At 31.1% G+C, this 11285-nt stretch overlaps 3 protein-coding genes across 9 annotated transcripts in view; all 3 read right to left on the bottom strand.

The window, feature by feature from the left end:
* LOC129794093 (GPI mannosyltransferase 3) overlaps nucleotides 1–11285 on the bottom strand; it is a 1193052-nt gene that overhangs the window by 1090282 nt on the left and 91485 nt on the right. The window lies entirely within an intron of this gene.
* Nucleotides 1–11285, bottom strand: part of LOC129794120 (cytoplasmic tRNA 2-thiolation protein 1) — a 1132104-nt gene that overhangs the window by 1090282 nt on the left and 30537 nt on the right. The gene's annotated exons all lie outside the window — the stretch shown is intronic.
* LOC129794129 (plasma membrane ascorbate-dependent reductase CYBRD1) overlaps nucleotides 1–11285 on the bottom strand; it is a 1128201-nt gene that overhangs the window by 1090282 nt on the left and 26634 nt on the right. For 3 of the 6 annotated variants that reach the window (XR_008750998.1, XR_008750999.1, XR_008751000.1), the window contains 4 exons: nucleotides 4094–4317; nucleotides 3761–3989; nucleotides 2538–2687; nucleotides 2050–2457 (listed from right to left, as the gene is read on the bottom strand). Coding sequence is in view for 3 of the 6 variants with exons in the window: in XM_055834763.1 (XP_055690738.1) it covers nucleotides 2310–2457; nucleotides 2538–2687; nucleotides 3761–3989; nucleotides 4094–4317 (751 nt within the window). In the remaining 3 variants the exon portion in view is untranslated. Of the gene's footprint in view, nucleotides 1–25; nucleotides 2458–2537; nucleotides 2688–3760; nucleotides 3990–4093; nucleotides 4318–11285 lie in introns of those variants that run through there. The other 3 variants (XM_055834763.1, XM_055834764.1, XM_055834765.1) reach the window with 1 other exon arrangement.

Below are 11285 nucleotides of genomic sequence, written 5' to 3'. Positions count from 1 at the left end.
TGAGAAAACAATGAAAACACATTGATTATTTAGTCTCTAACTTTATTCATATGTCAACTATTTCTCTAAATGTCTTGTATAATAATGAATTACTGTATAATGAAATTTTCTATCATTAATTTCGGTATGATATTCACTTTTTTTCTGAGGGGAAAATTAAACAAATCGCGCAAATGCGTGCATCAGCAATGCACAGAAAAACCACAACATATCAGTTTAAATTCAAAAGGCGCAATCTCGATAAACGGAGAAAAATCTTCTGCAAAAAAGTGCGTGCAAGTGAGCACGAAATAATAAATAAAATGCTTGATTTTCAGCAATTTAGCTGACACAGAAAAGAACAAAATAAAACATTGCAAAATGATTGGGAAAGAGCATTATGAGCATTTTATAGCATCGTTTGACCATGAAATGAATTTCCTTTCTCATGCGAATTCTACTTTTCATTAGTCTTGTTTTGATTTGTTGAATGTCTTCGTCTTATCATTTTGAAATCTTATCGATGCACTTTAATTTGATTTTTTTTCACATATTCTTTCACCAAATATACTTACAAATACATAATTATACTATTATATAGAAATTTTCACCTAATTTATTCTCACTATATTGTTCTATGTTTTTTTTTATTTAATTTAAATTATCGTTGTTGATGCTCTTAGTTGAGGTTTTCCACAAAGAAGATTTTGAAATATTCAGGGAAGAAAATTAAGGAACTTTCAATCACGGATATTTCATTAAAACCTTTTAAGGTAAATCCATGAAAAGTTTTTAAATCGAAAACTTTTAAACTTCATTAATTTTAAAGGATTAATTTCCATCCGGAAGTAATTTATTATTTAAGAAACTTTCACTTCTTAGAATTGAAACTTTATATACGAAAGTTTTTCTTAATAGAGACATAGAATTCAATAGAAAATTCTATGGAAAATTTTAAATCATAAAGTCCCCGAATATTTGCAAATCTTTTCGTACTATCCTCAAGAATTATTCATAAAGAAACTTTCTTCAATCAATTTATTTTTCTATTGGAATTTCACAATGAACACATATTTTTTATATCGAAAAAATTGTAATTATATAATTTCCGAAAGGAAAGCAAAGAAAATTGCAAATATTACATTGCAATGCTTGGTTCACTCTGAGCTTTTCTTATCTTGTTTGCCATCTTAAACATTTAAACACACCCAATTATGATTCATTTTTTGATTAAATGTTTTTTTTTTTAATATTTGATTATTTTATTTATACTATTTATGATTGACGATATTATTTTTTTTGTAAGATTAATGACATTTTTTCCGCATAATTAGTCAATGCTATGTGATATATTAGTAGCTTAATACTTTTTTTATCTCCTTCACTATGGAATAGTTTTATCATTTTATATCATCATTTCACATTTTCTTTTTAAAACACTATTATAAAAAGTATAAATATGTAAAAATTTTCAGTGTCTTCTATTTTTTTCTTCATTTTTTTTCGTTAGTATCTCGTTTTATTTTGTATTTTCTTAATGAGAAGTTTTCTTTTCCACGTTTTATTTCCATTTTGCGTATGTTTTATTATATAGAAAGATTTGAGGTGGTTTCAATTTTTTTTTTCATTAAACAATTCAATGTTTCTGTGGGACATAAGAGAATTATTTTGCCTTTTTTCTTCAAAATATTGCGTAAAAGTAAAAATATTTACTTGTTAATTTTTTTTCATCTTTAGACATTCACTTAACAATTCTCATTTAATACTTGTTTTTTCTTACTTTTCACTTTTCTCTTAGGAATAAATTTTACATACTATCTCACTTTCTTGCTGTTTTTATTTTCCCTTAACAAAGTTTACGAAATAAGAACGATTTTTTGCTTCATTTTGGGAAATATATTTCAATTAGGAAAAGTAATAAAAAATTCACATTTTACGATGGAACAAGAGAAAGAAAATCTCTTGTGGGAAAACCTAATATATTTTATCGAGCATTTTGATCCACATTTTTCTTTTTTTTTTTAAATTTATACACGAAAAAGAATACTCGAAATAGATTCTATAAATTACTTATTTTTTTCTTTTAATATTTCTTTTTAATAAACTCTTTCACATATTGATTCTCTCTTTTAGCGTCTTTTTTTCTTTTCTTTTTGGGAAATAATTTAACTACACAACATTGTTTCTCAACTAAATTATTTTTAAAAAGTCAATAACAAAGATCCTCCAGTTAATACTACGTATTAATATCTCTCATTACATTTACGATTAACTTACCCTTAAGATGCATTTTTAAATAGAATTTGATTAAATCCGCCTTGGTTGGTCATTTATAGGCGCTCTGTCACGTACACCTTTGCCGTGGCCGGGGCATTGGATCGTCTCACGGCGAAGCAAACAAGGATACCAAGAGCAATGAGCGTGGCACCGAGAGCATTGAGAATGATCCCCTCCTCTGTCCATTTTGAGTAGTCTTCCCTGATGGTGGAAAAGAAGTGGAATGAGTCATTAGAAAGCCCCCATAGAGTGCATACAAACTGCATGAGATCGGTACATACTTGAGCTTAAAGATTGCTTTCTCTGTGATCCCAGAAACGCATGTTGCAATAGCCAGCATGAAGTTGGCAAGCCCAAAGCTGGCGTGAATGGGCACCATGGCAGCTCGACATGAGTAGGTGGCATCTTCGCAGCATAACAAGACCAGAAAACTGCAAATATATACAAAATAAATTAGTTAAGAAATCTTTTATTAAATTTTTCTCGTAAAATATAGAATTCAATTTGCTACATAAATCATCTAAAAGCTTTCCATTTGAACTAAATATGGATGGAAAAAAACAGAATCAGACGCTTTAATGAGATTGGTAAAATCCACCACAATCATTTATGGGGATTAATTGGGACTATCTCGTGAACAACCAAATCAAACAATCACACAGCTAAAGGAGCTTTGATGGAATTAATATTGAATCCATTACAAAGCGTGGAGTATGACGTGGTTTGTTGCCTGAATCCCCATGAATTTATTATGAATATTTTTTTTATTTTTTATGTATTTTATTTTTAAATGGATTATTCTAAATAGATCAGCAAAATGACAAACCAAAAAAAGTAATAATTTACGATAATTTAGAAAAAAAAAAGAATTTTTGCGTGTAATCTATGCGAAATCAATATTGCAGCAAAGCTCCGCCTTATTTTTATTCTTAAGAATTTTGTTCTTATTTTCTTTTTTATTTATTCTTTACTCTTTTTTATAACTTATTTTTATTTTTAAGAATAAGAATAAGAATATCAATTGATGTTCCCAATAAGATTTGTTATTGACTGATATATTCAAACAAAGAACTTTCATTGTCTATCACTTTATAAGGTAGAGCTTCTATGAAAGACTGATTCAAACAGAACTAACTAACAAAAGTTAAATTTTTTAATTTTAATAAAGTTTATTATGTTAAAAAAAAATTTAAAAAAAGTTAATTCAAATCTTTGTAAATTATACGTAAGACTACGAAAAACTAAATTTTAATTTTCAATATCGCCCCAATTGCTTCAAATTGTTCCAAATTGATAAATATAAAAAGGGAACATAGATAATGTTCCCAAAACATGAATTTACATTCAAATTGATGGTAACAAAACACTACTCAAAATCAGATTAAAACTTTAAGAATGGCAACAACAGCCTGTTGCCAAAAACGACTTTGCCATTCATTCTCGCTTGGATTTTAACATGAAAACTTCCTCGGGATATTCAATGTAATCCCCCCAAGGGACCCACCTGAAGAATCCCACGACGAATTGTGTTGCAAAGAGCCCCATTGTAACGAGACCGAGCCACGAGTGGAGTGAATAGAAGTTGGGAATCGGCGGATTGGCGAGATTGTGAGAATCGAGGACGGCCAGGAAACCGATGACAACACATGGTACAGCACAGGCGTGGAAGAACATATGCAGCAATTTCACATAGATGTGTTTCAGGCAACGGCAGAGACGATAGAGAAGAATGGCTGTTGGGTGGAAGGCAAAAAAAAAACAAGAAGATGAGAAGAGTGTCATTCACTTGTAAAGATGGGAGCAAGAAGTTTCTTAATTTATGACATTATATACTCACAGAATCCGGAGAGGGTGATGAAACCGGCCACCATGAGAACCGGATGCAGATTGAATTGCTTCTGGGGATCCTCTGACCACGCAAAGCCATTGCCATGCTGGACGGCCCAGTAAATGACGAGCACAAGGGCTCCAATGAGGAAGATCGTGGATAAGACAACCACAATGATGTACTCAAACCACGAACCACAGCTCCAGGAATTGTCGGCATCATCATCGTAACGTCTGCAAAAAAGGGATTTGCTTTACTTTTTTATATGAAAAAATTCAAAGAGAATTTTTAAAATTATTTTTTTATTTCCTTTGAATTGAAGAAAATACAAAATTTTCTCCAATAAAAGGACTCAAAATAAGAGCTTCGAATTTCATGAAATTTAAGAACTTAATTCCATTGCGTATCATGGAAATTTTCTCAAATTTTTATTATCATTACCCGCAAAAATTGACATGCTTCTAGCCCCAAAAAAAAAGATAGAAGAAAATAATCTTGTATGTGGGCCAATGAGATACAGTGAGTTTTGGGAGAGAAAAAAAATGAGAACGGAAAGAGGAAGCTTTTTATACCCAACAAATTTTATCACCTTGGCACGATGGGTTGCTTCAAAAATTAATAAATTTTTTCTAAAGCTACAAAATGCACTAAAACAACCCCGGACGAACATGAAATTCCCTCCTTTACGATTCATTCTCCATATAAATTTCCAGAGTGAACAACACATGCTTTCGGAAGAAGCACTATCTTTCACTTTCAGCACCAAGATGCTGCGGAGAACCGCGATAAAACGGCACTCAAACTTTCCTTTTCAACTAAAGAGAATTCTTCTTTGCAAAAATTAGAAATTCACCTCTTTTTTTTAGCATTTAACACACACAAAAAGTCAGCACAGTGTGAAGAAATTGCGGTGAAAGAAATTACAAACCCCCAACAATTTTCAATCAACTTTCACCGCTTGGATGATTTTGCATAAATCTTGCCTTTAAGGAAAAAAAACTATAAATGTATGTATCACCAAATAGAATAATGTTATTAAATGATATAGCAGAGAGTTATTGGAGATAATTGAGATATAAACTGCCCAGCCTATATGTAAAAATTGTTTACCACTCTGTGTACAACCTTGCAGAAGTATTCATGCTAATTTTGCCATTGATTTATATCTCTGTAGACAGAATGGAAAATATAATGTAGGAAAATACAACAATATTAAAACATTTATTCACATTTTAGCCACTTTGAGTTAAAACTTTGCTCATAAGAAATTACATAAAAAAAAAAACTTTTATCTTTGCTGTAAATTTGCTAGAGACAATGTTTGTATGACAGCAAAGTGCTTTTTCTTCTACATTTTTTGTTTTCGCAGTTGATAAGATACGAAGGAATTAAATTAATTAATTAACAAGATACCAGGAATTTACATAAAAAATCTCACATTTTGACAGAATCAAGAGATAATTTAATTTAAATAAATTTAATTTTTCTTTTTTAGCTTTTAGTTTTTTTTTATTATACATACATATTATGTTTTCTTTTAAAGCACTTTGACGATTAGAAGGTTTTAGTCCCAAACTTTAACCTTAATTTTTTTCTCAAAAAGAAAACGTTTTTCCGATCTTAATTTACTTTTTTTTAATCAATTCTCGTTTGAAAAAAATTTAGTCACAAAGACGCAAAAAAGCGTCCAAAGCTCAGAAGCTGAATTACAGATCCTTGACTGATTCCTTCTTAAAGTATGTATCTACGCAATCATTATGATACTTTTAATAGTAAAGTTTAAAAGGTATTTTCAAATAAATCCCAAATAAAAGAAAATGTTGAATATTTCTTATAGTTGAGCAAATAAAAATTTCTTCAATTCTTATTGATTTTACTAACGACTAAAAGTTTTCATAGAGTTCCCAAGTCTGCAGTTTGCGGAATATGTGGGCTAATTGGGATACTTCACAAGCTTCACGAAGAGTTTATTTAACTTTTTAATATCCAAACTCTGCTAATTTTTTTTTCGTTAATTTATTTCTTGTGCAATATACTTTGTCATATTTCAAAATTCTCCCATTAACATGGCGCGTTTTCTTTATCTCATCTTTTATTTGATTTCATCTCATTACCTCTTCATTTAAACATTTTCAAATTCAATGGAATTACGAAAGACTATAATACCTAACCTTTGAGGAGAGAGTGTTTTCTCTTTGGCACATTGTGCAAAAAAAAGGGAAAAGTTAGTTGATTCCAAAAACTGGGGAAAAGTTTTGAAAATCAAATTGAGAATTAAGGTTTTTTTTAGAAGAAATTGGCATTAATAATTTGTTGAAATTGATCAATAAAAATTCATAATTTTCTTCACTTCTACTCGATTTTTCTGCAAAACTCTCCAAGATTTCTTACTCTTTTTTTCTGTAAATTAATTTCGCACTTCGTTCCATTACATTTGACATTAAACCTTATGGAAGAAAAAAAAACTTTTATTCATGGAGCTTAGAGCGGGGGTTTTCATCTCAAAATGATTAAGGTGTTTATTTTTATACCTCATTTTTTACTCAATTAATAATGATAGAATCCTGGTGCGCATTAGTGATGATCGAATAGAAATAAAAGAAGAATATTGAATAACATTTTGAATGCTTTGAAAATTGAAAACAGAGAGGGATTGTCGGTGGAAAATTTGAAAATGTGACCGCGTACACTGATTGTTACGCCCTGAGCACATTGTTGGGCAAAATGGTGGAGAAAATGCCACACAAATGCAAATAAATTGAAAAATTGTCATGAATCGTGATGTAGTACAATTGTTGTTTTCCACACAACGCCAAACATCAATGTCAAGTTCAATTGTATGACGAGAGAGGAAAAGAGTTTTTTCCATAAATAAATAGCTGAAGGTAGATATTTTTTTTCTAAATAAATTAAATATATGAATTAGTCGAGTCTCGCTGAGTATATAAGGTGCGGGAATCTTTATATAAAACGTGTTTTTAGTTCAAAACGATAAGGTTTGATGTATAAATAAAAAACAGAGTATCTTATACGAGAAAATTTTATATGCTGCAGCATCCGCTTTAGCAATTAGCAAGATACTCACGTATATAGTCATGTTCAGAGAGAAGAAGCTGAAGAAGCTCATTTTTGTTCTTTTTTTCTCTCTCTTGTAAAACTCCACCATCGTATTAATCCAATGATTTTTATGTCAATACATTGATTAGTTCGCCAGGTGAAATCTTCTCCTTAATAGATTTCACCTGCACAAGTTATTTCAAAATTGCTACAAAGTTAAAGAGTAAATATAGTGTCTTAACAGTTGACTTTTCCCCGTAAACCTCATACGTGAAGAAATATGTATATGCGAGGGTTTTATGCATTGAAAAATGTTGCTTTTTCTTTTAATGTGAATTAAACGTGACAATTCATAATTCTTTTTTGTTATATATAAAAGAAAAACGATTTTGTAATTTTCTTTTTGAAGACTTTCTCAATTTTTTTCTCATCGGTAATTTTTTTTTAAAAGATTTTCTTTCAATTTAAGGCGTTTCCCATCATATAAGAATTTTCAATAAATTATTATTCCTTCTAACATTGCCCTACACGGAATATTAAAGTCGTGATGGTGTATTGATATTTACGCGGATTAATTTACTTCCAACATCTCTGACTTTTAGCGTTAATCTTAAACAATATATTGACCTGCTAAAGTAAATATATCTCAATTAATAGGCGAACAAGTGGCAGAATGTAGTAGGATCGGAAAAATCCCACAATAGACTGAAATGTATCTCCCAGATAATTGGTATGTTAGCAATTTCCTCTCAACTGTTGCTTTCCACCGCCACCAAACTCCTTGCAAAATCCCCATGAATCGACCCAATATATGGGCGCGTCTACATACTGGAAATACCAGCATATAATTAATTTGTCGTGGCTGTTTCTTTTTTTTTTAATACACCAAAGCTAAGAGACAACAATCACGTGTCCCATAAGGCACCCATCTGGGAGACATTTCTCTACTGCAAAGAAATTATAAAGGATGGGAAATGTGAAATGGCGCACACAGATCGTGTTACAAATTCTTCATCATTTCGCTCGGCACGAAAAAAATGTTTGATGGTGGCAAAAGTGAATGCATTTAGTGCTAATTTTAATGACTTCACTCACAATTCCGGGTGTGACCTTTTGGCATTTCATACGCTCGTGTGCTTTGTCACGCCAATGGGTCAATTGATTTAATTCGATGCCGCACACACAGTGCAAATATATACCTATTGGGATTGGCTAAAATTAGGGTGGGTCGTCGTTGTGATTTTTCATATAGGGATACACACAAATAAACTGAATTAAATCATGCGAAATACCTTCAGTGGCTTCAGTGTCTATGCTTTTGAAAGTTTAATTTGAAACTCAATATTTCCGTGATGGATTGCTGGAGGAATTTATTTTAAATGAAAAGTTAGGTTGAGATTTAAATTTAAGGAAGAAAACTTTGAAGAAAAATAAATCTAAAAATTAAGAAAAAAAATTCGGTGAAGTTCTAAAGCTTGAGAAAATTGTGAAAATTCTTTGATAAATCCCTGAATTCGCCCAGTTATTTTGTTCTGATGGGATCTAACTTAAACACAGACTATGCTAAAAATTAGTTGATAGTTTCTAATGCAATTTCCATAATAGCAATCAACTTTCAAACCCCCACAAAAGGGGTAACTTTTCTAAGAATGATTCACCCCTTTTTTCTGCGTAAAATGTGATAAAATAATCACTTTGATTGCGTTAAACAACCAAAATCAATTATTCAAAAAGTTCCCTCACCCAACATTTGAGACAGTGAGTCGCCTCACTGGACGATACAATCGTATATTAATACATAATTACCTGCAGTGCATACATTAATGTTTGCTCGGGGAGACAAAAATCTAGCCTTGTCCCATCGAAAATTCATACCATTCGTGATAGATGGTAATTGTGTGCATTCGAAGCACTTTATGCTCTCTGTGCCTAATTGCAGAAACACGCTGCTTTTTTTAGAGAGGGTTCGATATATTTTGTAATTTGGTACACACTTTTTTTTGCTATGTACATACATAAAGTTAGGAAAGAGAGAGAGAGAGAGAGAGAATATAAATGAATTGGCGAAAGGGACCTTTGGGCAACGTTTCCAGGCACTTTCTGTGCCAGAAAAGTCCTCTTTGGGCGACACCAAACAATTTTTCTAAATAAATTTAAAAAAAAAAACTCAACCTGCAGATATTTTAACTTGGCAGCAAATTGAGCGTTTCACCAAGATCATTGATTCTCTCATTTTAAATTGATTTTAATTGCACAATTGCCACCATGAGTCATTTAGTATAAAAATTAAAGTGGAGTTATTTGCAGATGCTGATCTCCTATACATTATATGTGGATTTTTTGCGCCTCTAAATGCCTCCATGCAACTTCCAGTTCATAAAGATTTCTTGATTTTGTGAATTAGTTGAGAGAAACAACCTCCCAATCAGGCCTTCGGTCCCGCGTGTCAATGACCTATCGCAAGATATGTAATACTTTTCCATGCTCTTCGCCGAACTTTTAGTGAGTCTTGTCCCAAACATAAGAGAGAAAAAAAACATGACCATCCAAAGCAAAATCCCTCGGTGAATGGAGCTTAGAATATACATATGTGGGGGATTTGCATGCAAATTACCATCAGGAAATTCATCATGCGAAAGTGTTGTACTATTTTTGGGGCAAAGTGTGGCACTGAAGCAAAAATAATAATTTTTTTCTTCATTCAACTTCTCTTTAGAAAAGTCCATCATTGCCAGCTAACTTTCCCATCTTTGACCACAATCGTCGCATCTCAAAACAAAGTAAACCTAATAGAAAATTTTCACACATTTTCCCATGATTAAGGTCATTTTGTACCATATCTTTTCTCCTCTTGACTACCGTTTGCAAGACACTTGGCGTAGCTGAATTGTCAGATTTACTTTGTCCAATTATTTTACTTCAGAAATAATTTTCTCAATGCTGAAAAATGAGAGAAGATGCATCATTTTTCATAGAAACTCGCAACACCTAAAACTCTTCATTATACAGCTTCCCTCATAGACGGCCTTATATAACGATAATTGCTGTGGGAGTCATCAATACAATAGACTCACATTGAAACACTTGGTAAATTGCCCCAGAGATGATCAATTTTACAATTTCAATGCATTATTAATTTTCTATATTCTATAAACACCTTCCTGCCTCCATCCATTTGCAACTGAAAGTTAGCTTAAGGAGGATTTTCAAATCCACACGCAAATTTCACTTCTAGTGTGTGGAACAATGAATTTTAGTGAGAGGAATTTAAATTATGCTCATGAGCTTAGAGACGATTTATTTGGAAGAGAGCATTAAACAATTTAAAGCATTGAGTTTATGGGAGCAACAGAAATTGGTCAATTTAAATTGAGATTTATGTTTTAACTCGTAGGAATTTGCACACTGCTATCATAAAGTTCTCAAATATCTACGATTCTTTTTAAAGATTTAAACAACAAATGACTATAAATGAATTTTTATTGAAAAACAATAATTTTGATTGATGAGAAAAAATCTAGTTTAGAGAACAGGTAGCACGCATTGATTGCCAAAAAGTATTCAGAAGATTTTTTTCTTAATTTTCTTCAAAAGAATTTTATTTTAAATGTGTTCTATCTTTATTCTAATTAATGTTATTTGTCGATTAAAAATGAATAAAAAAAAGAACCGATTTTTCTGAATCTCTGACATAAAGAAAATTTTGTTTAGAGAAGACCTGAAAGAACCCAAATTTTCCAGAAAACATTAAAACAATAATTATATATAGCCCATTATTACCTAACTATTTGTTTTTACTTATTTCCTCAAAACTATTTGTTTAGTTCTCATAATAGATTACTAAATTTTATTTAAAAAAAAAAACACTTTCATAGAAAATTCCCCATCCGTCATTCAAAAAATTTTCCTCACAAAACTCAATTAATTTCGGTAAAAGTATGAAATTGCATAATATGTATAAAAAATTATATCGTAATTTACGTCAAAAGCACAACAAATTAAAAATTTGAAAAAAGCTATAAACGCATCAATCTAATGCCACTCTTGCATTAAATTGTTCATTGAATTCAAGCAAGAAATGAATTGAGTGGTTCTCGCCAATGGAATTTCCACACTATATAATCCATCTTCTCTGGTCATTTCA

Source organism: Lutzomyia longipalpis, chromosome 3, assembly GCF_024334085.1.
Source record: "Lutzomyia longipalpis isolate SR_M1_2022 chromosome 3, ASM2433408v1".
NCBI classification, from domain to species: Eukaryota; Metazoa; Arthropoda; class Insecta; order Diptera; family Psychodidae; genus Lutzomyia; species Lutzomyia longipalpis.
Note: the sequence above shows the minus strand (reverse complement) of the source record. Positions and strands in the feature narration are given on the sequence as shown.